The 24,875-nt window shown below is 53.7% G+C and overlaps 9 protein-coding genes across 9 annotated transcripts; 7 read left to right on the plus strand and 2 right to left on the minus strand.

The window, feature by feature from the left end:
• Positions 1–263: 263 nt before the first annotated feature.
• Positions 264–1,863, plus strand: CLAFUR5_12706 (uncharacterized protein; the record flags this gene model as incomplete). Its single annotated transcript, XM_047911854.1, has 2 exons — positions 264–324; positions 443–1,863. The coding sequence occupies 2 exons, from the start codon at positions 264–266 to the stop codon at positions 1,861–1,863; spliced, it is 1,482 nt and encodes a 493-aa protein (XP_047768280.1).
• Positions 1,864–3,371: 1,508 nt separating this feature from the next.
• CLAFUR5_12707 (uncharacterized protein) lies at positions 3,372–4,825 on the plus strand (the record flags this gene model as incomplete). The annotated part of the gene is made up of 2 exons (XM_047911855.1): positions 3,372–3,438; positions 3,492–4,825. The coding sequence occupies 2 exons, from the start codon at positions 3,372–3,374 to the stop codon at positions 4,823–4,825; spliced, it is 1,401 nt and encodes a 466-aa protein (XP_047767717.1).
• A 1,320-nt stretch (positions 4,826–6,145) lies between these two features.
• CLAFUR5_12708 (uncharacterized protein) lies at positions 6,146–7,423 on the minus strand (the record flags this gene model as incomplete). Its single annotated transcript, XM_047911856.1, has 1 exon — positions 6,146–7,423. The coding sequence occupies one exon, from the start codon at positions 7,421–7,423 to the stop codon at positions 6,146–6,148; it is 1,278 nt and encodes a 425-aa protein (XP_047768283.1).
• A 1,264-nt stretch (positions 7,424–8,687) lies between these two features.
• On the plus strand, positions 8,688–10,549 carry CLAFUR5_12709 (uncharacterized protein; the record flags this gene model as incomplete). The annotated part of the gene is made up of 3 exons (XM_047911857.1): positions 8,688–8,864; positions 8,970–9,950; positions 10,028–10,549. The coding sequence occupies 3 exons, from the start codon at positions 8,688–8,690 to the stop codon at positions 10,547–10,549; spliced, it is 1,680 nt and encodes a 559-aa protein (XP_047768284.1).
• Positions 10,550–13,255: 2,706 nt separating this feature from the next.
• Positions 13,256–14,640, plus strand: CLAFUR5_12710 (Ribosomal RNA small subunit methyltransferase NEP1; the record flags this gene model as incomplete). Its single annotated transcript, XM_047911858.1, has 3 exons — positions 13,256–13,421; positions 13,840–14,105; positions 14,164–14,640. 3 exons carry the CDS (start codon positions 13,256–13,258, stop codon positions 14,638–14,640), a joined length of 909 nt encoding a protein of 302 aa, XP_047767873.1.
• An 861-nt stretch (positions 14,641–15,501) lies between these two features.
• Positions 15,502–16,003, plus strand: CLAFUR5_12711 (uncharacterized protein; the record flags this gene model as incomplete). The annotated part of the gene is made up of 3 exons (XM_047911859.1): positions 15,502–15,683; positions 15,764–15,869; positions 15,929–16,003. The coding sequence occupies 3 exons, from the start codon at positions 15,502–15,504 to the stop codon at positions 16,001–16,003; spliced, it is 363 nt and encodes a 120-aa protein (XP_047767872.1).
• Positions 16,004–16,372: 369 nt separating this feature from the next.
• Positions 16,373–17,472, minus strand: CLAFUR5_12712 (Peroxisomal adenine nucleotide transporter 1; the record flags this gene model as incomplete). Its single annotated transcript, XM_047911860.1, has 2 exons — positions 16,373–16,764; positions 16,815–17,472. 2 exons carry the CDS (start codon positions 17,470–17,472, stop codon positions 16,373–16,375), a joined length of 1,050 nt encoding a protein of 349 aa, XP_047767875.1.
• Positions 17,473–18,138: 666 nt separating this feature from the next.
• CLAFUR5_12713 (Calpain-like protease palB) lies at positions 18,139–20,930 on the plus strand (the record flags this gene model as incomplete). Its single annotated transcript, XM_047911861.1, has 2 exons — positions 18,139–18,593; positions 18,647–20,930. 2 exons carry the CDS (start codon positions 18,139–18,141, stop codon positions 20,928–20,930), a joined length of 2,739 nt encoding a protein of 912 aa, XP_047767874.1.
• A 489-nt stretch (positions 20,931–21,419) lies between these two features.
• On the plus strand, positions 21,420–22,823 carry CLAFUR5_12714 (Oxysterol-binding protein-like protein 1; the record flags this gene model as incomplete). The annotated part of the gene is made up of 1 exon (XM_047911862.1): positions 21,420–22,823. The coding sequence occupies one exon, from the start codon at positions 21,420–21,422 to the stop codon at positions 22,821–22,823; it is 1,404 nt and encodes a 467-aa protein (XP_047767877.1).
• Positions 22,824–24,875: the final 2,052 nt, after the last annotated feature.

The following is a 24,875-nucleotide window of genomic DNA, read 5'->3' on the forward strand; positions in this document are numbered from 1 at the left end:
CTGCATCATTCTTGCACCAGTCGATTTGGATACAGCGTCATGCAACACTGTATTCATTCACCACCATATTAACGAAGATCAACCAACGGGCTTGGCTCCGGCATTCGGCTTCGGCTCCACTCTGCTTTCGTCACCACAACCAAAGCCCGACCCACATGCAGCCTTCCTCCAGCCCTCACATTCTTGTCGCATTATTGCTAACACACTCTGCTTGGTGCGCCGGTTGCCGGCAGCATAACACATGGACTGGCGACAGAGAAGATATGGACTCGGACGACAATGACTTCGAGTGGACCGTCGGGAATGAGGACGAGTTCTGGGAAGGTAAGATGCGCTGCAATGCGCTCGGGACGGGTACACAGACCCTCCGGAACCGCATGTGCAAAGAGGGCGCAAGTGAAGGAATGAGTAGGCGATGCTGACATATGATGCGATTTGGCAGAACTCGACGACATCGTCGACAGCCCTCACGAGACGAACGAACTCATCGACGATGCGCTGCGGAACTTCTTGGCTTTTGTGACCAAGTTCAGGCAGGAATACCTCCAGTCGGAGTATGATATTGCAAGATGTTGCTATAAGCTGTTGGACTCGGAGCTGTTCAAGAGTAATCAGGATTATGTGAGGAGGCAGATCTTGTATTGCTTGCTGCAAGAGGATGATGTGGATACACTACACTTGGTAGCAGCGGTGCTGCTGTTCGATGGACGGGGTAATGAGGTCGCGTATGAGATGATGCAGAAGGAGGGGGCTTTCCCACGGCTGGTGGAACTGATAAGAGCAAGGAGAGACGACGATGTGGGATTGCATAGACTGCTGCTGGAAGTCGTCTTTGAGACGAGTCGGATCCAGAAATTAACACGCGGAGACCTGACAGTGGTGGATGATGCCTTCATCCTCTACCTCTTCCAGCTCATCGAAGAGCTCTCCGACGACGCAGACGATCCCTACCACTACCCCATCATCCGCGTCCTGCTGGTCCTCAATGAGCAATACATGTGCCTCGCCAACGAGCCTTCCTCCCCCGGCACTGGACCCGTCACGAACCGCATCCTCAAACTCCTCAGCCTCCATGGCCCATCGTACATGACATTTGGCGAGAACCTCATCCTCCTCCTCAATCGCGAATCGGAACTCGGGTCTCAACTTCTAATCCTCAAACTGCTCTACCTCCTCTTCACGACTCCCAGTACGTACGAGTATTTCTACACCAACGATCTGCATGTCCTGGTAGACGTCATAATCCGCAACCTTCTGGACCTCGACCCCGGCTCCGGAGCCGGCAACGACGAAGAACGAGATGGAGGCAGAGCGCTGCGACATACCTATCTCCGAGTCCTGTGCCCACTCCTCAAGAACACTCAACTCGCGCGCGAAGGTAACAACTACAAGCGCGAGGAATTGCGGAAATTGCTCTACCTCCTTGTCAATAGATCTTCGGCACATTTTGCACCTGTGGACGAAACGGTGGTACGGCTAGTTTTGAGGTGTAAGCAGATCGATTGGCTCAAAGAGGAAGGCGACGAACAAGAAGATAATGAGCTGGAGGAGAGGCTGAAAGAAGTGGCGCCGACGGATGGAGCTGTGGCGAAGAAGTTATTGGGGATGAGTGTGGAGGAGGCTGGGGTCAGTACGTTAAGTGTGACGGATGTGTCAGCGAAGGTTACGAAGCAGAAGCCGAGTGTGCCGGCGCCGAGAAGAGGCAGGAAAGGTAGCAAGGCTGTCACGAACGGGACAGCTACGCCTATGAATGGGAGTGGAACGTTGGAGGTGCCGACGAGGATGGCTGTGGCTGTTGGTGGAGGCGACATTGAAAGGGGCGATACGAGGAGTCCTTTTGCTGACGAGAATGCGGTGACTTGATCTGGACGCTGGACGCCACACACGGCCCGAAGATGGCACCCTCAGCGACGATGGACCTTGGGAGCTTTTCGCAGGGTATGGCAAACAATACACCACGGCCAATTATCGGTTCCAAACGAGCTCTGATATTATGGTGTCAACAGCGAACTCCCGATCGTCGCGAAACCAGAATGTCAACTTCACAGATCGACAGAGCTGCTGCGCGCATATGTTACACAGCAGGTGGCTTATATCGAAGTCGCACAGTACCCGCAGGCGCGCCTTTTTGAGACCGATCACGTACCGGGATGAGCTCCTTACCTTGCAGGAGACGCGAACACCTCTGTTTGCACTTCTGAATGAAGCTACGAAGGTATTCCGTGTGGCAGCCACAATGATCTTGCTGCGTGAAATCAAGCCGTGGCGGTCTCAGCTGAGGAATGACGGGTCGCTAGAACGAGAAAGCAGTGCGCAATTCTAGCGATACGAAGCAAAAGCCTGCCGCTACAACACCACAGCACCACGATTTCATTCGGCACAAACGCGACGTATGCAAGCAACAAGGGACTGGTCGATCAGTCACGGAAAGCAAGCACACAAACGACGCAACCGATGGAGCCGCAAGTCTTGATCTGGTAGCACAGCATGAGGGCTGGAAGCTGACAGCCGGTTTGTTACACGGACCTGGAGTGCATGATTTAATACCGATGCTCATGCTGGAGCGATGGTACGGCTCCACTCGGTATTCGAATCACCATTGCGATCATTGTTGCTACTCAACGCTGGATAGAATCATCGTCGGCCGACAGCATGAAATACCTTCACCATTCGATATTCGTCGGGATTGCCCTTTGGCGTTTCCTGTTACACAGCTGGCCGGATAGCTGCCTTGCGGAAAAGCGGCTTCTGCACTTTGCGACTCCTGGTCCCATAGCGCCATCCGTCAACCGGTATCAGATTCACAAGCCAACAACAAGCGAACCATTGATGATCAAGTCTATCCGCACCTCACCTCTGCCGATTGCTGCAAAGTGCACCCAAACTACCGGACACTGGGTCAAGAATATTTCACATGCAGGACGACCTTCCGCGTCGAACGCCACGGCTTACAATTCTCGCTCAATTGGCTATCCCTTGAGCAAACGCAACAAAGCGATGTGGCCTCTATCAGGCTAGACAATGTGACTAACAGCGGATAGTGGCAATGCAATGTGTGATGGTTGCATGACAGTGCGTCCCCTTCGTCTCGACCCAGATCCTTTGCATTGATTGTGCTTCCATCGGAAATGTCGACTGTCATTGCTGCAGCAAGGAATACGGCCGCGGCAGTGGCAGCGTTCAATGCTGCAATCTTATAAGAGCTCTGCGTTTGTACCTGTGCTAGGACTTTTTCTTGCACGCTCCCTCTCGTTGAGCAGTCCTTCGCTTGTGTTCACTCTTTCTCCTGCTGCCCTCTCTCCACGTCTGCTTTGCCATAGAGACAGTCATTCCTCATCAACCACGCGAGCCATAGATCAGTCGAGAGCAAGATGAAGACCTTCGCGGCGCTGCCAGTGGCATTGCTGCTCGCAGTCGTTGTGGCTGAGCCCATTCCAGGTACACACTTCTCAAGACTGCTTTCACATGGATGAAAGACTAACGTCCTACAGTCTACGATGCCAACATGGCCAACCCGGACGACAACTGCACCTCAAGCAGCACCTACCTCGTCGACCCAGTCACTGCCTCTCCTCAGCCAAGCATCCCAGCCTACGGCCAAGCTCCTCCCGCATCCAACCCAGCACCAGTCTACACACCGAAAGGCTACGGAGGACCACCAGGCTACGGAGGCAAGCCACCCGGCTACGGACCGCCGAGCTTGCCAGTCACTACCTACACAGCTACTCTTGTCAACAGCACTTCCTCCGGCAGCACACTCGGTTCTCCTGTCACTGGTGGTGGCAACTCCACCTCTCCAGCCGGCACAGCTCCATCCTCAGGCTTCACACCTTCTTTCAGCAGCGCCACCAGACGTGGCTCGTACTCGTCGTCTACGTCGACTCCGCCTGTTACGGAGTCGAGCAGCACGCTGACTACTACTGTGACGATCCCGATTGTCTCCACGATCACGCTCGGGACTGGTACAGGCTCGATTCCATCGGTGTCTTACAATGCGAGTTACCCAGCTTCGCCATTCCCTACCGGTACTGGCGGCAGTACAGAAGGCAGTCCCATCACTGGAACAGCGTCATCGGGTCTGCCGACTTATGCGAACTCGACTTCAACGATCGACTCCACCACCACTGTCTCCTTGACAGAGACGATCTGGTTGACGTCTACGAGGAACTCCTCTTCTTCGACTCTCTCTGGCTCAGCACCAGTCTCACCCATCACGGCGACGAGCAACAGCAGCAGCGTTGTTATCTCCACCATCTCCACGAGGTCAGCACCATATCCATACCCATCCTACGGCACCGGCAGTTCATATGCCCCTTCATCTGGCTTCCCAACTGGTTCTGGTGCGCCATCGTCAGGCTTCAGCATCTCACCAATCACCCCCTCCTCAAGTTCTGGCTACCTCCCACCAACCAACGCACCACACCCACCCAGCTACGGCCTCCCAGCATTCTCTTCCTCCTTCTCGACCTCGACAGGCTACAACAGCACCATCGCTGACCCCGTCGGTGGAACCCGTACTTCCAGCACTGCTACGCCCTCGGCGTCCTTCTTGCTCTCGAGTCAGTCCCGCTTCCCAGGTACTGGATTTTCTTCCATCTCATCGACATCGACTGCTTCGCCTTCCTCTGGCTTCAGCACTATCACCACACCCACCGCTGGTCCTGTGGCGCCGCCGGGCTATGGGAAGCCAACTACCTCGGTCCATGCTGGTCCATCGAGCTACCCAGTCTATGGTGGTGGTCCCCCGAGCTATGGTGGAGCTGGGAAGGGAGGATGGTTTGGTGGGTGGTTTGGTGGTGGAGGCAGAGGCGGACACGGGTGGTAGATCACTGGTCGAACATGAAGTTTACGAAGAGGTGCGGGCTAGACAGCAAAGTCATGGCAAGAAGACAAGGACGCAGGCGTGTGGGCACACAAGGGCGTCAGGGGTAGTGGTGCTTCACACACAACGACGCAGCATAATAGTGGCAGCGTAGATCACCGAATAGATAGATACATGACCATCAAGCAATACGGTGTGGATCTTGACGGTTGTGTACCTATATCCCCACTCTTCTCGCCTGCGAATGACAAACGCTGCATTTCTACAGAACTTCCGAATGCGGGACGTGTCACGACTTGCGCTGACAAGCCATCAAGTTCTCAACTCAAACAGAACGCAGTCACAAAAAGGCATGAAGAAGGCAAAAACTGGACAATGGGCCCGTGCCTGTGGCCATCCCTTGCTCCATTCAGCTTGAGTTACGTGCAAGCAACAGCGAGCTGCATTCAAGATATCGAGATCAGACAGATACAATAGCTTGGGAGACTACAGTGAAGCACTAATGACAAAGCCCTGCATTGTAAGTCCAAGCAACGCCCAAGACTTCGAAGCAAAAACAACCCCATTGTCCCCATCACCTTACAGTAATCCTCTTTGTCCTCCCCCCTCCCTCCTTTCTTCCTCCCAACCCAGTCAACCCATAAATGCCCACACCCCATCTCGCACAATCGTCCCACCCTCAGCACCACCACCACTCACCTCCTCCAGAAACCACCCACCCGCGATCCCATCCAGCAGCATTAACATCAACAACGCAACAATGCTGGCAAAAGATATAAGTACATGGTCGATCCAGGTTCGTCGCGGTTCAGTCGAAGAGGCCAGTATGGTATGCACTAATACTAACCCCTGCAAGGACATTTTTTGAGGCCTTTCTCGCCTCTCCCTCGAGAGCCTCGGCCCGTTGATCCCATCCAGAAGCGTGGCTCCCATATGAGCACGCTGGCCTATTGTAAGTATATGGTTTGATCCGGGTTCGCGAGGTGAAGAGGGGAGGTCAGAGGGGTTTTGATATTGTGTCGTCCAGTGTGGTTTCGATGGAGAGATGTGTCGTATTCATGAGCGAGGTGTAAGTCGACCAAACGTGCAGTCCTTTGTGGGTTGTTAGACGCGTGAATAGTTGACTTTGACTCGCCTGTAGACAATAGACATTCTTTCGACGTGAACCGCTTTGGTTGATGTCCTTTCCTTCATCAACATCTGCGCACGATGCGCGGGTCTGGAGAAGGATATGTTGTCCTGCTATTCGTGGCCGTGACAGTGACAGTCGCCAAGGTACGGGTTGTGGTTGCAGTGAATGTTGTCCTCAGCTGATCTCGGAGCTCAACCCACAAACCTCCTCTCACCACCACACCCCAGCACACAAACTTCAGTACCAATCCCACGTCCTCCACCAATTCCCTCTGCCTCGCGCAGCAGTTTGGTGGTATGTTCTGCAGTATACACCTGCTTCTTGATGAAGCTTACAGCAAACCCCGAGCTATCTTTGATCTCATCGTGTGCACTGATCCAGTATCTTGCATCCACCTCTTTGGCGACCTTGACACCACCTGGCGCACCTGCACTAATCAATCCACCCATCCACCACGGGTTGGATTCAACGTTCATGCTGTGGAATAGCACAGTGAGAGGTAGCGCACCGTTCAACGGATGCAGGTGTTGCGAAAGGTATGATCGAAGCTTGGTGGACTCGATACCGTGCGGAGTGTAGAGCGTGGTGAGCACCTTCTCATAATTGTCCAGCCTCTTGCCAACTCCGTGAGCTGTTGGCTGTCGGGAGCCACTTGTGGTGGGTCGGCCTCGGGGTGGATCGGCGCGATTTTGAGATGGCTTCTGAGTCGTGGCATCGTAGTTGTCGGGAGGTTGCCGGGGTATGGAAGGACCGTAGTATTCGATATCGTCGAGCGATCCTCGAAGGTAACGCTGTCTCGCTGGTTTGGGTGACTGCGAAGAGGGAGAGCTCGTCGACGACTTGGCAGTATTCGGCCGAGATGAAGCCATGCCGGGTAACTCGCTCATCTTAACGGTGGTGCCATCTGCAGCTCTGAGTAGCGTTCCTGGCGGACAGTACGTCACGCCAATGGCATTGTGTAGCCCAGTGATGTCCCTCTTCTCGGAGATGTTGGTTATGGTCACTTCGCCCTCTGCACTTGTAGACGAGTATGCTTCTATCGGTATTCTGATCACGGTGTCATCTTTGGCTGCATTGTAGGGACTCATCACACGTATGATGCTCGGATCTGTAAAGTAATTCCACTCGTAGATCTTCTTGGCTGCTTTGGGCGTCGCCAGTATCTTGACTTTTGTGTCTTTCGGCAAGGTACGTAATGTCTCCTCATGCAGGTGATCGGACTTCTCTTGACTGACGACGATCATGTCAACATCTTTCACGTCGGCAAGCGAGGGGATTGCGGCTGGGTGGGTATGCTTGTTGGTCGCGAATTTGGGGTGTCCCACGATCGACGCGCCATCAAGCCATGGGTCGAAGAGTATACTGAAGGAGCCGGGAAACTTGCCCTCGTATCTGGCTGGGGCGAAAGGCGGTGCGAAGGTCACCAGGAAGGTCGAATCGGCGGTGGACTGATGGACGGTCACGGACATGTTAACAAGACTGCTCTCGTGAACAACAAGACAGAAAGACTTGATGCTCCTGGTGCTTGACTTGTCATCTTGCTGGTGGTCTCGAGAAGGCTTGGACGTAGGCGAGGGTGCTACGTGGAAACTTGATGTGCTGCACGAACCCGTGTGTTGTGGTCATTCAAGGCATGGTGACTGGCGATGTTGGGTCGGTAGTGTAGATTGAAGGGGGTCGATCGAAGCAGGAAAGCGCGGACAGCACAGTTCTATGGGTGTATATGTATGCATGACAGCGGAGACAGCGGGAACATTGAATGTTCGTTGACGACGCATTCATCAGGATGATGCTGTGCAGTAGAGAGAACAAGGGCGCCGTTGTGAAGCAAGTCGAAGCGGACGATGGGTGCACGGATCGGCTTGTGAGCTGTGAGTCACTGTGATTAGTCAGAATTTATGTCGACTTCATTCCCACTTTCACTTTCCCATCCGTTCATCACGACAATGATGCATCCAACTCCGACCATCACTGCCATCTAGAGTAGCCCGGCTTGGCACTGGCTCATCACCATACCACATATGCCAAAAAGAGCCTTCTTGGGGATCCCTCGGGAGTCGGCAGAACGATCTTGCAGCCGGGGGAACCCATGAGTCATCCCTGCCCCACCCGAGGTGATGGCGGCAGTAATGAGCTCTATCGTTTGCTACACTGAGGGCCAAAAGATTGATGGATTGCTCGGCGAATCTTCAGAATTCAAGGAACGGACGTCGACCTGCCATGAAATTGTCGATATATCATATCGGTCGCTCGGCCGTGCCTTCGCTCGTACTTAACACAACAAACTTTTGATTGGTGGATTACCCGAGCTCTTTCAGTTCCCCGCCCTCAGTGCCCTCAGTGCCCTCAGTGCCCGCTGTCGCGTTCATCTGTCTGTTCGTTCCATGTCACCCACCCAACATACCGACAACAAATCGGTATAGAGATACTACCACACGCATACACAGGGATCATCAGCATCACGACCCCCCAGCGGACAGCGACTGCAAGCTCTGGGTCCTCTTTTGTGCTCTTCATAGCTCGAGCTTGAAGCTGAGCAATCCCTACCTACGCTTTGTCCTCCACCTGGAAGCTTGGAGCGAGTGACAGCACTGGACCACGGGCACAGCTCTCACCTTCACGCAAGACGAAGCTATTCAGCCCTTGATCTAATCTCGTCGGAGCTGTACCTGGCAAGGGTGAGCGTGCGTGCAGAGCACACTCGTCCCACCGCCCGCACTCCTCACGCGCGCCATGCCTCCCAAACCGAGCAATCTTACCAGCAGCTTCTCTGTCAACGATGCCGCCAACGAGGTAGCTGTCAACCCGGTCTACACCACACAACAACACATTGACTCATCACCTCACGAACAGGTTCAGTGCCCTCTCGCGAACCATGACGGTTCGCTATGTCGCAAGCGATGTCTCGGGGTGAGTCAATTGTCCTCAATCTCTTCATACCACCTCAGCCTTATCGGACGGACTACATCCTCTACCCCACCCAAAGAGCCTTGCTAACCATGTCGCGTCGAACAGGAGAAGCGCTACCGCTCCATGCAGGAGCATATCCGCCGTGCCCATCCCGAATACTACCTCCCGAAGCTGCCGGCCACGAAGGAGAGCTTTGAGTTGATGATATCTACCCCGCCACACGAACGGCCAGAGATCGATCCGAACCACGCCAATCACCATCACGGCCACCAACACAGCGTCTCACAACAACAACAACAACAACAACAACAACAACAACAACATCATCATCACGATCCGTCCGGTCTATCACCCGGTTTCTACGGTGAGGACCCAGGGCTGGGCTCGAATTTCGGAGGATATGGCATTGGAACACACGACGGTGGCTACTACACGGCTCAAGACGCCGATGCCACTGCCATCTACAACAACAACATGCACCGTACTTCCGACGAGTACCGTCGAGGTTCGTTGATACCGACAGCATCTGCTGCACAAGCGTTGGCACAGCTGTCAACTTACAGACCAGATTCGTCTCATACGTGGGCAGACGATATTGGCTCGGGTCAGGTGAATTTCACTGCTCCCTTCATGTTTTCATCCCCAACAAACACTGAAGCCGATCTTCTTCAGGCTCAATACGGCACCTACCACGGTGACATCAAGGAAGAGCACCCGTATCCGCAACTTGACCCCTCACTACAAGACAGCACTGCCTGGCAGAGCGAGCATGTCGGATATCCGGTGACCACAAGTCAAGACGATACTGGTCTACTGCAGACCAGTATGGCAGGCTCACCCGATCGGCCCACATCGATGTCGGCCCTACACCGAAGTCTCTCTAGAGGCTACAGCGGCAATCGTCCTAGAAAGTCGAGCTTGACCTCAGCCAGGCTCGGGCAACACGAACGGAAAAGGTCTAAAGACGGCAAGCGCTCAAGCGGTGATAAAAGCAAATTCTCTGCCGACCGTAACAAGCGGTGGGAAGACCTTATCGATGCTGCCGCCAGCGCCACAGAAGAAGAAGGATCTCGAGACCTGACTCCGGTAAGAGAGCAATCCTGGCTGGACCCACAACTTGCCGGTATGTAGCTGTCCGTCTCGAGGCTTACTATTGCGCGCAGATACCAGCGTCGCCGCATCATTCACCGCATGTGACATCGCGGACGAGTATACCACCAATGTTTGGTCTTGGATCTCAGTTTGGGCCACAACTCAACTCGTCCTTTCAAGCTTCGCCTTTGAATCGAGCATTAACGCCGCCGTCTGCCGACCAACCCGGACTTGGGTTGGAGCACTTTCCGTCTGTTGACAGCAGCATAAGCTCGCATCAGCACCATCACTCGACGGATTCCGGCTCCAACTTTCACATTATGAATGCGTCATCGATCGATTCCTCATCTCCAGTCTTCAACAATCAAGCCAACAATGTGGGTGAGACCAGTCATGTTGAGGTGTATTGCGCTGGATGCCGCCGACCAGCATTCCTCGTCAAGTGCAACGCCTGTACTAATTGTATCTGCGCGCTATGTCAAAATTGCACTGCTGCGATCATAGACGAGCAAAGCCGAGGTCGCGTTGCCGGATGCCCTCGGTGTCAGGTCATGGACTCATCCTTTAAACCTTTCCAAGTGGACTTACGATAGTACATATCTCACACTTGGAGCATCGATACCCCGACATCTGGTACTAGCATTGGTGCATCTGGCACAGCCTGGGGAGCGCAATCCGCAGACCTCATGGACATTGACAACAACCACGATAGAGATGAGTCACGAGGACCTCTTGATGAGCATGGCATAGAAGATGGAATACATCCCTACAAGCTTGGACAATAATGACGAGACGGCCTGAAGTGGGTGCGGAACCCTTGAAGTTTGACATTGCATGGCGAGGCGCTGGTGGTAAAGTTGGTTATACATCGTTTTTTACAACACAACCGGAACAAAATGTCAGACGCGAGCGCCGGACGGGCGTTCTTGTTGTTGATGCTGCTCTTTCTCATTCATTGTAGATGTCTCGAGTCTGGCTCCTTCTCACGAAGCACACTGGGATGAAGGGGATGCGAGGAAGTGGGAGAGGGAATGCTACAGTCTACGATAGATGAGCACCGCGGGTACTTGAGTACAGTTCTGAGATTCTGTCTACGTGCTGCGTGAAGGGCTCACAATTCCATGAGTTCGTCCTCTATGCTTCCACTCACTCTTCACATTATAACACTGCTCATACACTCGGCTAATGCTCTTACGTATAATCTGACCCGGACTGGACAAGTGGCACTACAGACAGCATTGTACTTACCTAGGCTATGCTGTCACACGATGACCTATCTTACGTGGAGTGGGTTGAGCGTGGACGCTTTGTCGGTTCTAGGGCAAGCTAAAGCAACAAGAGATGAGGTGAAGTGGCAGTAGCGGGAGCATCGAGCAGTAGGCTAGGCATGTTCGGCATGAGCTGTACCTTGGCACTGGAGTTGAGTGCGGCATTTGCCATCTTTGAAAGTCGCTGCTGCTGCCTTGTGCTCTGTTTCAGATCGGTGCTGATGCGCAAGGTTGGACCTCTCCACTGGGTGCCGGGCTATTCGAGAGCTTGCTCTGACAATGTGCTCCTGACTCGCTTACATGGAGCAGAATGGTACTGTCGAAAGGCGTTTCTCAAGCAGTGTACGGCTCGAGGTGTGTTGCTACAGTATGCAGAGGCTGGATAATACGGCGTGAGGTCACTTTCAGTGGGCTGGATCTTGTGGTGCAGCAGTGCTAGGGCAGTCTAGTGGAGGCGCTACTGTGCCAGCATGCTCCAGTGGAGAAGCATTGGCAGGGTATAGCTGCTGCACATGCACGTCTCATCGTTGTGGTTGGGATCTGAAGATCGACAGTCGTGGAGGGCGAGCGTGGTTGGCGTCTTTTGACTTTCAAGTGACATCTTCGCCAGTGTACTTCGCCTGCCTCTCCATTCAGATGGTGCAGTCGTGCCCGCTGGATCGACGAGCGTTGAGCGTATGTAGGCGATGTACATGCGCGACATGTCGCTCGTGGGCATTAAGTTAGATACTGCAGCCGTTAGTTCGGCGCTGCAGACGCCATTCCTGCTACATGCTCCAACAGAAGCGTTTCGAGTCACACCCTAACTCATGCAACTGCCAATGCCAAACTGAAACGACGTCAGACTTCTCGTGACGGTCGGATGGAGTCGCAAGGTGCTTTGAGATGGTTGGATATTGCTTTTCGTGCGTGCTTGGGTGAAGAAGACGTCGTTCTCTAGTCGCGAACCTAAATCATGGCAGAGCAGCACCTAAGATGTAGTCTCCGCTGGTGTTCAGACGGGAACGGAGCATGCACCGCGCAAGTGCTCGGAGTATTTCATGTCAGTGGGTGAAGTGTATCATCGTAGCATGTCGTTGTTGTTGAACGACGTCTGTCGTTCCCAGGCTCTTAGTTGTCAGAGTTCAAGTTGGCTTCGGCTTCCGATGGTGCCTTCGCCAGCCCTGTGTCACACAGCACGACCAGCTGCATCGCGTCGGCATGTGAAGAAGCGTCTGCGAGCATGAGCATGAGCATGAGCGGCATGCAATTGCCAGTGAAGCGACATTATCATGTAGCATGAATCGGCAGCCGCTGGGTCTAGTACCTTGTCTTGTACCCGCGCTGGCCAGTAGAGCTCTGCGGCAAAGCTGTCACGCCCATGTCCAATGTGCTCAGCATGGTGAACATGTGAACATGACAAGCAGAGGTCCGCGGGTCCACCTTAGAACTATACCCGCACGACACACGAGGTAATTAGCAATTGTCAAAATTCTTGTGATAACAACGTCAAGACGTGTTTAAATGTCAAAATTCTTGCGATAACGACGTCAAGACGTGTGAGATCCAGCTCCGATCCAGCCTCCGAAGCGGCTGGCGTCCTGCACAGCTGCAGGCGGAATTTGGAGCCGCTGTGAGCTGCTCAGAGTCAGACTTTTTTCCTCGATTCAGACTTTTCTCGCCGAACGGCAACCCACAGCAGAACAAAGGCACCACCCGACACCACTGCAACATTTGCTCTGAGGACCCTGCAGGCTGCACCCTCTCCAGCAGCATCCAGGGACACATACAAGCCGGCCGGCCATTCCTGATCCTTGACACGCAGCATCCACCGGCCATAAGACACCTGTTCGACGCCACACTCGCAACTCGGTCACTTTTCTCGTGAAGAAGTCGCCGCTCCCAATAGCCCATAAGCACCGCTGTGTCGCCAAAGCACCAACTTCGTCTCCAAGAGCCCTCTTGCTGAGATCCAGAGCACCACTCCGTCCAGCCCAGAAGCAACCAACCGTCACGCAGACGCCCGCTTATTACGTGCCCACACCTCTCGCCATGGCACCGGATATTTCGAGGATCGGAGACTCGCAGTCGCCAGCGTCGTCTGGCAGCCGGAGTCCAGAGGCCGAGCAGATGGAGCGGTCGCTGCTGGATGCCACCGACTCGACTGACTACGTTGGCAGACGGCCGTCTGCGTCAGGGCGAGACACGAAGAGGATAAGTATGTCCCCTATTTATTGCAATCGCACCCCCTTCCCTCGCGAATGCCGCGTGCCCAACGGTCGGGTCGTGCATTCCGATCAACCCCTCTACGCTATGTACTATCCGCAACCTTTATCGCAGCTTCCGCCTCGCATATGTTCCTGCATTGCTGGTCGTGGATGCTCGATAAGCACTCTTGACCACCCCGATCTGGCTTGACGTGCATTATACGCCGCGCAAGTCACACCACACCCCACCCTAATGGCCGCTTGATCATTGCTGTCTCTGCCTCTGCACAACCATTGGCATACATCCGACATCATCGCCATCAGCATCACTCGCGCTGCCGCTCCCCTCGCACCGCCTTCTTTCTTGCATCGACACCTTTCAACAAGGATCCTGCATCAAGATGGCTAACCAACTTCTTCCTGCATTAGGAACACAAACACAGTCCCTTCCCCCACCCCGTCTACCGAATCTCGTCGCAGAACAGGCCGTCCCGATCCCAGCTTCTGATAAGGACACCAAGCGCCTGATCGTCGTGCTGTCAAATGCCAGCCTCGAGACGTACAAGGCTGCTCACGGCGGCCGAAATGGCATGAAGGACGACAAGTACTCTCTACTCAACAGCGACGAACACATTGGCGTGATGCGCAAGATGAACAGAGACATCAGCGATGCTCGACCCGACATCACGCATCAGGTACTGCCTCATTCAACATGGATGCTGTACCGCTTGCAGCGCTGACTTTTTGAGATAGTGCCTTCTGACCCTCCTCGATTCACCCGTCAACAAGGCCGGCAAGCTCCAAATTTACATCCATACCGCCAAGGGCGTTCTCATCGAGGTCTCGCCGACTGTCCGCATCCCCCGTACCTTCAAGCGCTTCGCCGGTCTCATGGTGCAACTTCTTCATAAGCTGTCGATCCGATCGACTACATCGCAAGAGAAGCTCCTGAAGGTCATTAAGAACCCCATCACAGACCATCTCCCGCCAAACTGCAGAAAGGTCACACTGTCCTTTGACGCACCTGTGGTCAGAGTGCGGGACTACATCCAAGATCTCGGCTCGAAAGAAAGCATCTGCGTTTTCGTCGGTGCAATGGCCAAGGGCAACGACAACTTCGCGGACCAGTTCAAGGACGATGCGATCTCGATCAGCAATTACTCGCTCTCTGCCAGTGTTGCTTGCAGCAAGTTCTGCCACGCCGCCGAGGACGTCTGGGACATTATCTAGACTGGGATTGTTACCATGGAACTGGACAGTGTCGCCAGCACAATTATACAGATAAAGCCGACTGCAAGATGACGTTCGTACGATACGATGAAGGAAGTGGAAAGGAGGCAAGCATCCGATCAAGGCAAGTTTTCCAGGTCTTGATCATTACTTGAGCATACCGATCACAACATCGCTGCGAGAGTGTGGTTCAGGCGTCGAGCGAGCGTTCTGCGTTTGGATTACAACATCATTCAAGAACTCTTTCCTGTTCTCAGCGTCGTGCGTGTTATTTGGCACAGGGCAATTTCAACTTGTCTTGCCTGTTCAGCGGCCAGCTTGGGCAGGAACGGGATTGTTGGCAAAACTTGTATTAATGGGGCATGGCGGCTGTTGTCAGCTCATGGATGGGCGGAAAAGTTCTCCATTTGGAGTTTTGTATTATACCCTGGCAGCGAGACGGCTTATCGTTGCAGATGTAGTCGCGGAGCATAAAAGCAAGCTGGTTATGTTTACTCATGCTGTACTGTTCCGTTTGGCGAGGACGTTTCCATGCGTGCATTACAGCTGTGTTCACGATTGCACATTCATACAGCGTTCTGATGAAACCCATTGATACATGTAGAACACAATTATTGACCTTGCACGCGTCAATCATTCCGGGAATCACTGTTTTTCGTTGTGGTGACATATCTATCCTGAGAAGTCACGATAGCTGTGTCAGGGATCTTCGGCTGGCTGGCTGTAACCTTGATTCGGCATTCAGCTTCACAAACAACCAAAGATCTACATCGCCAACTCTGCCACTCCGATACCTCACTTCCACTTCTACTCCAACACAATCCAAGCCGATCCACCACCCCCGACTCACACCACACCACAATGGCAGCCCGTCTCCCCACCACCACCCTGCGCGCCCTCTCCTCCCGACCCACCACCGCCTTCGCGCCAACAACTCTCCGCCAACATGCCTTGCTCAGCGCGCGAAGCTTCCAAACCAGCAGACCGATGATGGCGGATACGGTTGTCTCACCGAAGAAGCCGATTGGGGCGTTTCGGGGATCGTGAGTTCTTGTCTACAGAAGGAGCGGAGGGAGTAGGCGAATGGTGAATCGTGATGCTGATTGTGGACATTCTGTTCTAGACTATTCGGGTTCCTGCTCGGAACGGTTCTGGCGGGAGGAGGGTTGTATTATTATGTGGTGGATGAGTATAAGGTGTCGAACGAACTGCTGGTGGAGGATATTTATGTAAGTGACATGACATCCAGATGAGATTTGTGGGAGGAATGCTAATGTTTGGGGTGTAGGCTCTCCAGTCGGCTGTGCAGAGGTTAGAGGGGTATGTTAAGGCGCTGGAGACGGAGGTTAAGACGAAGAAGTGAAGAGGTGGAATGAGCAGAGAGATATGAACTGTGGTGAAGTTGAAGGAGATGGCTGAGGGCATCCCTGCGGCTTCAACATGGAGAAGAAGAAGCCATTACGGGCTGAGAGATGAAAGTACGAGACACACAGCTGAAACACCAGGTGCGGAGCATACAAGACTTCATTCCTTGTACATGGTCAAAACACCATATACCCCCATCCCGCGCGGTCGAAATGGAGCACAGAGCAGCCACATGCCCCAAAAGATGTATGAGATCGCTCAAACACGTCTCTATGCACCAAGAACGCCAAAGCTGCCGCTGCTCGCTGCTCAGTCGTCGATGCCAATCGTATACTAACAGCACTAAAGTCGGATCAGATGCCACCACCTAGGCGGCTACCTTCTTCGTCTCGTTGACCACCTGCTTCGCCTGCTCCTTTGCCTGGTCGATCTTCTCTGCTGCCATCTTGGCTAGCTTGTCGAGCTGTTCTTGGCGCATCTTGCGGACTGCTCGGAAGAGTAGGACGAAGGCCAGCTCGACACGTTCTTTGGTCATCATGAGGATACCCTGCACGAGGAAGCCTTTGAGGAGTTGTGGACCGACACCTTTGTAAAGTCCGAGGAAGCCTTCCCGGTCGACGACGTATTTCATTACTTCGAGGAAGGACTTGAAGGGTTTGCCTTGTCTCTGTGGTGGTGGCTTTGATTGGAGGCCGACTTTTGCGACAATCAGAGGTTGTGTGACAAGGGTGGCGATTTGCTTGGAGAGTGCACCGAGGACTACGAATCTATTAGCTTTGAGCATCACTTCTCAGCAACGTTGTACTCACTGAAGGACTCGTGAAGTGCCAGTCGTGTCTTCCCAGGGAACATGACAGTTCGTAATCTTTCGTAGGCACCGTATGTGATGGATGGGTTCACCACGAGAACCATACTGGCCGCCAGCCCTCTCCAGAGGCCCGCTGCTCCCTCTGGGCTATCGATGATCTCCTTAGCCGTTGCGAAGATACCCTTCCTCTCGTGCTTGAGTTGTGTCTGCTGTCTCGTGGTGACCACGGCGATCGGAATCGTGAAGAGCTGTGCAAGGGCTCCTGCAACGGCACCCATAGACAGCTCTGCAGCAGTCGATGCAGGTGCATTGTTCTTCGCTATCCTCTTGTGATATGTCTCCCGAACAAGGCCATACCAGTAGAAGTATGCAAAGTTCGTACTGACGACACCGATAAGGTTGCCCGTGATGCCCTGGAACAGTCCGGCAATGCCCTCCTCTTGTATGATATGCATGATCGCATGCATTGTGCCATCGTAATGCACGTAGCCTTCCGCATCGACGTGTGTATCCTTCTCGCTCCGCTTGACTTGTGTCTGCAGCCGGGTCTTGACCATATCAAGCGGGTATACCAGTGCATTGGCGACCAGCGCACCAGCGGAGCCGGCCAGCGCCAGGCCCCATGCTGGCATCTCCTCCTTCGATGTAGCAGGCGCCATGGTTGTCGAAGTCCAGGAAACGGATCTGTACAATGTCCTATCGAGCTGGGATGCTATCGCCGAGCAGCAGAGCTCTAGACCGAGGTGGTGGGTCGGTCGTCGGGAGGGACGTAGGGGCTATCGTACAACTATTGGGCTCGTGGGGCAGGGGTGACGGAGACGGTCAAAGGCATTGTTGCTTCAGCAGAGACGTGCAGTGAAGCACGCTCGCCGCCGCCGACGACCAACATGCAACAAAGTCTTTGGCCTCGGCTGTCGTTTCTCTCGGGCGTCATCGGCTGGCATGAACGCGAAACATGCATGGCACGTGCTGGTGGATTAAGCAATAGCCGTAAGGCCAAGGACATTTCGATCCACAGCTGGTGGATGGCTGTGGTGGCTCAATGACTAATCGCCCAAATCTGATTAGCATTCAACAGGTATTTCCGGGATGCCGAAAAGCTCAGTTATCGCTTGGCGGTTCTCATTGCGTGGCCATGGTGGACTGAGCCCATATCCACTTTGGCCGTCAACATGGCCAGTGGATATTGCTATGGTGGATTCGTGGATGGCAACACTGCGTGCTAGCCACACTCTCAACAAATATCTCGGCCAATATCTCGCATCAGACCTGCAGCACCACCAGCTGCTGTGCGGCTGAGCATTCTATCGTTGTGAGGACGCAGCATGAGCGCTCCCAGTAGAGACCTGGAAGAGCTCCGCCAAGATGCTGAACGACTCGCGACCCAGCCGCCACAGTGCTCTAGTAGAGATGAGGCGCTCGAGGTTGCGATCAAGGCGGCGGAGACTGCTTTCAGCGCGCTTAGGCTGGTGAAAGACCCTATCGAGAAGGCCAAGTATACTGCGAGGGCGAAGGCGCTGATGCAAGAAGCCGAGGCGATCAAGCAGAGCAAAGACTGGAGAGAAGCCATTGCGCCGACATCACAACCACGAGGAGAAGCTGCATTTGATCCAAGCCAGATCAGACTGCTCAAGGAGCCCGTCAACAGCCGTGCCCTGCCAACGAGTGAGCAAATCATCATCCTTCGCGCTGGCTTCCTCAATGGTGAGAAGTTTCCTGAATGGAGTGGCGCGCCATCACCCAGTGAGTTTGAGCACAAAGATGGTGAGGAGTTGTTTCTGTATGTCTCCTTACTACCTATACTATCCGCTTGCTGCTGACCTCTTCCCCAAGCGACGACTCATCAGAACTTCCACTATCCGATTTCCAGCTCGATGTACTCGATGACTGGAAACGACCCATCGAGGCATTGCCGCCACCTTCATGGTTCCCAGGAGACCGCACCAATCTTGGCCCATCGATGAACTTCTTCCGAGATATTGACTTAGTTCAAGATGCCGCGACGGATTGTTCGGTCGTCGCTTCGTTGTGCGCTGGAGTTGCGCGTGGCAAGCGTGGCCATCCAAGAATGATGCAGGCCTTCCTGTATCCTTATGATGTGAACAGTGGCAAACCTTATCTTTCGAAGAACGGCAAATATGTTGTACGCATGAACTTCAACGGCTGCTTCCGCAAGGTTGTGATTGACGATCGCCTCCCCACCAGTTCGACAGAGCGAGTCATTCACGTGGTGGACCGGAACAATCCTGGTTTGCTTTGGCCGGCATTGCTCGAGAAGGCTTACTTGAAGGTCCGAGGTGGCTACGACTTTCCAGGGAGCAACAGTGGCACAGATCTGTGGATCTTGACAGGCTGGATCCCGGAGCAGGTGTTTCTTCAAGCCGATGATCTCGAGCCGGATCGTTTCTGGAAACGAATGCTGAACGGCTTCTTCTACGGCGATACACTGATCACTCTCGGCACCGGCAAGATGTCGAGCAAGACAGAGCGTGCGCTTGGACTGGCGGGAGAGCACGACTATGCGGTGTTGGACTTGAAGGAGATTGACGGGCAGCGCCTCATGCTCATCAAGAATCCATGGATTGAAGGCACGAGCTGGCGTGGGAGGTTCAAGAACACAACGAGGGGCAAGTCCAACACGCAGGTACAGCCTGGCGATTCGCCTCTGATCCAGCTCGAGGACGATCCGGAGCCAGTCGACTCGCCACGAGATCTCCTGAACGTGGATGATCAACTGACGCCAGGCACGTTTTGGATGGATCTCGACAATGTACTGCAGCATTTCGAGTCAATCTACCTCAATTGGAACACTGGTCTTTTCTCACATCGTCAAGACATTCATTTTGCGTGGGACCTCTCTGAACCTGCAGACGGAGGTGTCGGAAAGACAAGAGGCCCTTATGCAAGTCTCCAACATAACCCGCAGTTCACAGTGACCGCCAGCAAGAAAGGTGACATTTGGATCCTGCTTTGGCGGCACTTCCACAATTCTGTGCCTGACACTGCCACTGCCGATGAGATCGAGAGCGGACGGCACTTCATCGATCTCAATGGCCACATCTCCCTCATAGCCTTTGCATCCGGTGGTAAACGGGTCATGTTGCCTGAGCGGCACCTACAGAAGGGCTGGTTTGTGGACAGCCCACAGACCTTGTTAAAGCTCGAAGGCTGCGAGCCGAACAAAGTCTACACTATTGTACCGCTGGAGCAAGAGCTGCCTGCGACTAAGCATAGCTTCACGATCTCGGCGTTCAGCGACTCTTCAGTAGCAGTCTCGCAAGCGACGCCACGATACGCCTACGCTATTGAAGCACTTGGAATGTGGACGAAAGACTCAGCTGGCGGGAATGCGCAGACTATGACTTATTGCGACAATCCACAGTACTCACTCTTGGTTGCGCAGAAGACCAGCGTCAGCTTGCTCCTCGAAGCATGCAACCCACAGCTGAACGTGCATGTCAAGCTGCTGCACAGCAACGGTAAACGTGTATTCTGCATCCGCAACAAAGACATCATCGTGGACAGTCGCGACTACCGACCTGGTTGTTGTCTGGCTGAGACAGAAGAGCTCGATGCCGGTCAGTACACAATCATCTGCAGCACTTTCGAGCCTCAGCAGCTCGGCAACTTCAGTCTTCGCATCGAGTCCAACCAACCAACACAAGCTCGACTTCTGCCGCGTGAAGGAGCTGGGCGCATCCGAACAGAGCTCAGCACCGTCGCCTTCAAGAACGGAGAGAACAAAGTGGCCGCGCCGCTGCACCCGAAGCGACTCGTGAACTTTTACGCCATTGCACGGTACATGGACAACACCCGCTTCCGAATGTCGAACCACTCCCACGTCCGGCTGAGCATAGAATGTGGTAGAGGACCGACCCGGCGGATGGTGATAGCGTCGAATGGTGGTGACTTCTCAGACAGTGCTGGCTCCATACGGACGGAGCCCATCGACCTCTCGTATAATGAGATCAGGCGGTTCGGACATGGTGATTGCTGGATTGTGCTGGACCGAATGTCAGTTAGCTCAGACAACCAGGAGGAGAGGTTTCGAATCGAGATCTTTGCGGATCAGCCTGATGCTATCGATTGTGGTGTGTGGCGGGCTTGGGATGATTAGAGGAGTATGGTCATGTGCTTTTAGCGAGGCGTTGATGGAGTTACATGTGCTTCCGGGCAATGTGGCAACGTGCAGATAGCACGTGTCGGGTTGACGTGTGCCTGCAGCTCTCGAGCATGCGTCGATGATTGGCCGTGAATGACTGACTGTCCACACTCGTCACTCATCGCCGCTTTTAGAACAGAGTGCCGCATGATAGCCGTGGGTAGGTAGAGCTAGTCATCAATCTGCCTGTGTTGACTGAAGCATATCAACATTGCTTCGCGGCACGTTTCCTCGTACAGTGTACAAATCAAGTTGGTTGGATGACGTCGGCCAAATTCGCGAAAGCAGCACAACTGCATTGTTGAATGTCACAACTTGTGACCTGACGATTATCACATTAGACCTCGCGCAGTGAAGTGCCGCTTGACGTCGATCCCCAAAGAAAGTTCCCACTAACAAAAGCAGCCATACCGCGGTGAGCGGACCCCACCAACATTGAAGAAGATGGTTTTCGGACACAGCAAGAAGACCAGCGTCGCAGTCCTCGACTCGCCCGCGACATCGACCACCTCCGAACCCTCATCGACCACCCACTCGGCGGACAATTCGGCGAAGACGAGCATGGACAGCAATGGCACGCCTATCAAGGCGAAAGAAGAGCTGGCCCAGGCCGCTGCGGTGGATGGCCAGACACCGTCGGATACCAGCAAGCTGAAGACCTTCCTCGGTATCTTGAGGCGGTTTGTCGGCGTGACAGACATGGCAGCAGTGCGCTTCAGCTTGCCAGCGCAACTCATGGAGCCCATACCCAATCTCGAGTACTGGCACTACCTCGATAGGCCGGAGACCTTTGCTGCGATCGGAGATGCTGAGGATCCGCTAGAGAGAATGCTCGGGTGCTTGAGGTTCTGGTTCACGAAAGATCTCAAGTATGTCAAGGGCAAGCCGTGCAAGCCATACAACAGCTCGCTGGGCGAGTTCTTCCGCTGCACATGGGAGGTGGAAGATCAGAAGGGGCAGGACAACAAGCCGCTGAAGGTCAACTACATCACCGAGCAGACGAGCCATCATCCGCCCGTATCTGCGTTTGCGTACGATTGTCCGGAGAAGGGCGTTGAGGCGATGGGCTATGATCAGCTTAGTGCGAAGTTCACAGGTACCAGCATCAAGGTCACTCCAGGACAGTACAACCAGGGCATCTTCATTCGCTTGAAGAATCGCGATAATGAGGAGTATAAGCTCACACATCCGGCCGCATTCTTGGGAGGCTTCCTGCGAGGGAACCTCTCCATCACTGTTGCAGACACATGCTACGTCGAATGCGAGAAGACTGGCCTCAAGACGATCCTCCACTACCTCGAGGAAGGCTACTTCGGCAAGACCCAGAACAAAGTCGAAGGCGTCATCTACAAATCCGACTCCATCGCCTCAGACAACATAACCCGCCTAAAAGACGTCCCCACCAAGCAAATTCTCGGCAGAATAGAAGGCGTCTGGACCGAGAAAATCTACTTCACCTCCGGCGCAACAGAATTCAAAAAGGTTGCCGAAAAGGACCGCGTCCTCGTCATGGACGTCACGCCCCTCCTCCCCATCGCTAAGAAATGCCCGCCACTCGAACAACAGCTCCCCAACGAGTCCCGCCGGTTCTGGAATGATGTGACGGAGTTTATTACGAGTAAGCAATTCGCACAGGCCACGACACGGAAACAACAGTTGGAAGAGAGGCAACGAGAAAGAGCTGCGGAGAGGGAAAAGGCGGGTGAGAAGTGGCAGCCGAGGTTCTTCACGACTGTTACAGAATCGAGTGGGAAGGCGGTGTTGAGTGAGGAGGGCAAGAGAGCGATGGAGGGGCTGCAGAAGGAGGAGTATGTGCTGAAAGAGCCGGAGAGTTATGGGGCGCTCTGAGGCAATACAGTATTCAACATGACTTGACGACGTGCTGTGGGTAGAGAAGCTAGACCTCTAGATGGAGACATAGTTCTGGCGTTTTCTGGCGTTAGGGTAGGCGGATGGGGCTAATGCATGAGCGAGCAAGCGAGATGCGATGAGATCACTTGGCTGGCCAGGACGATGATGGTGAGGAAGATCGAGATGATGAGGCCAGGTTGGCTCTACGCCACGATGAGACGGTTGTAGTTATGGGAGGTGTGGTGGCGTGGTGCAGATGATGATGAGTTGAGCACGCTAGATTTTAGCACGATGCTGGCTGATGGGTTGTCTTCTGGTGGTATTGCACACAGGACTTGGGTACTATGAAACCGATGGCTCAATGCTGACTCGAATATACGTCCATTCAAGGTTGTCCTCGGTGCCGCTTCCCGCCGCTTCCCGCCGTGTCTGCCTTCTTTATCTGGTTGTTGTTTGCCTCCGCCCCCTGGACGTCCCACCATCTCCTTTGTTGATCAAACATATGCTCGATAGAAATGTTTGGTGACACGCGCATAGTGGTGTATACAACCAACGCAGCACCACCGCTTTCCGGTGATTGAGGAGCCCGGCATGGCTAGCCTCTATCGTTGATGCAATACTTCTTCTTTTTGCTTCTCTTTCTTCTACGACTTCGTTAGCATCTATACACTACAACAGCTCCTCCTATATACGGATCGTCGCTCCGAACTATCTCTTTCTTTCCCTTACCAGGTCACTGAAATACCAGCGTCATCCACACGAATCGGTTCATCGGCGCTGTCTGTCATTGTCGGTGTTATCAAGCAACATGGTCGCAAGATCCACAACATGCCAGAAATCAACTCGTGGGCGCTACATGGACATGCTGTTCGTGTGAGGTTGAAGGCTGCGGACTTAGATCTTGGTCGATCAGGACTTCAACCATCTATTCAACATCCCCTGCAAGAAGATTGGGTCGGGGCGCGGGTCAAGCTATGGCTGGGAGATGACAGCGGAGGATTACGACCAATCCTCGCCGCCAGCACATTCACGGAACACGGAAGGTTGGAGGAATTACTGCTACACTCCATTAAGCATGAGTTCGACGGGCGACTAGTGCCTCTCGTGCAGCAGCTATAGCAGACTTCATGGAGCCACTTGTTCGCTCTCATTTAGAGTGGAGAACTCCATTCTGCGACTGCAAGTATGGCCCCAGTGGATCTGCCTGACACCTTTCCACGTTCAGCTTCCTGCTGTGCTACAGAATGCAGACATTCAGATGCCTAGCAGTCTTCCAACCGACTTCGCATCCATAGATGAGACGAGGTTGACAACAAGGTCGACAAGACATCTGACAACCGACCAGCTACGTTCAATCTGGAATTGCAGTACAAGTTCGTCACATCTACCAAGCTGTCAGAACGGCGGAGCCTTTTCATGAGGTCCATCGAGCAGAACATCTGCAATGCCAGCATCCAGCGAGAAGAAAAGCACCAACAAGCGCCAACATTTGCGAAGCGACTGGACTCCTTCGTGAAGATCTCCTATTGGCGTTCGGCTTGAGAACCAGCATGTTCGGATCATCGGTCGCCCAATGGAGAGCTGATGATGTTCCCTGGGAAAGTATGTTCGAATACGAGTTGTACCTCACAAATAAACGAATCTCGGAGAGGCTCGGCACATGCTTCACGAGTGACATACGCAACATGAGCATGTTCGAACTTCATCTCAGATGCACGTGAAGAAGCGGACATAGTCCACCAGTGTTCGAATTATGAACAATCACCTTCACACATGCCAAAAGGGCTCCCTGCCAGAATGCATGCAGCCAACACCACATGAAGTTACGGACAAGGACTACAAGGACCTCGAGGAAATGCTTCTCGTGTCAATACACAAACAATGGGCTTGACCTCGCTCTGTTTTGTAGCATTCACCCTCAAAGCACACGACACGAAGTTTCATTCACTCACGCCGACACACTACATCATCCGACGACTCGGCCCATAAAACACTGCACTCTCCGGACTTCTTACTCCAAACACAGAACCCCACCATCTTCTCCACATA

The sequence above is a fragment of the Fulvia fulva genome, chromosome 11, assembly GCF_020509005.1.
Source record: "Fulvia fulva chromosome 11, complete sequence".
In the NCBI taxonomy this organism is placed as follows: domain Eukaryota; kingdom Fungi; phylum Ascomycota; class Dothideomycetes; order Mycosphaerellales; family Mycosphaerellaceae; genus Fulvia; species Fulvia fulva.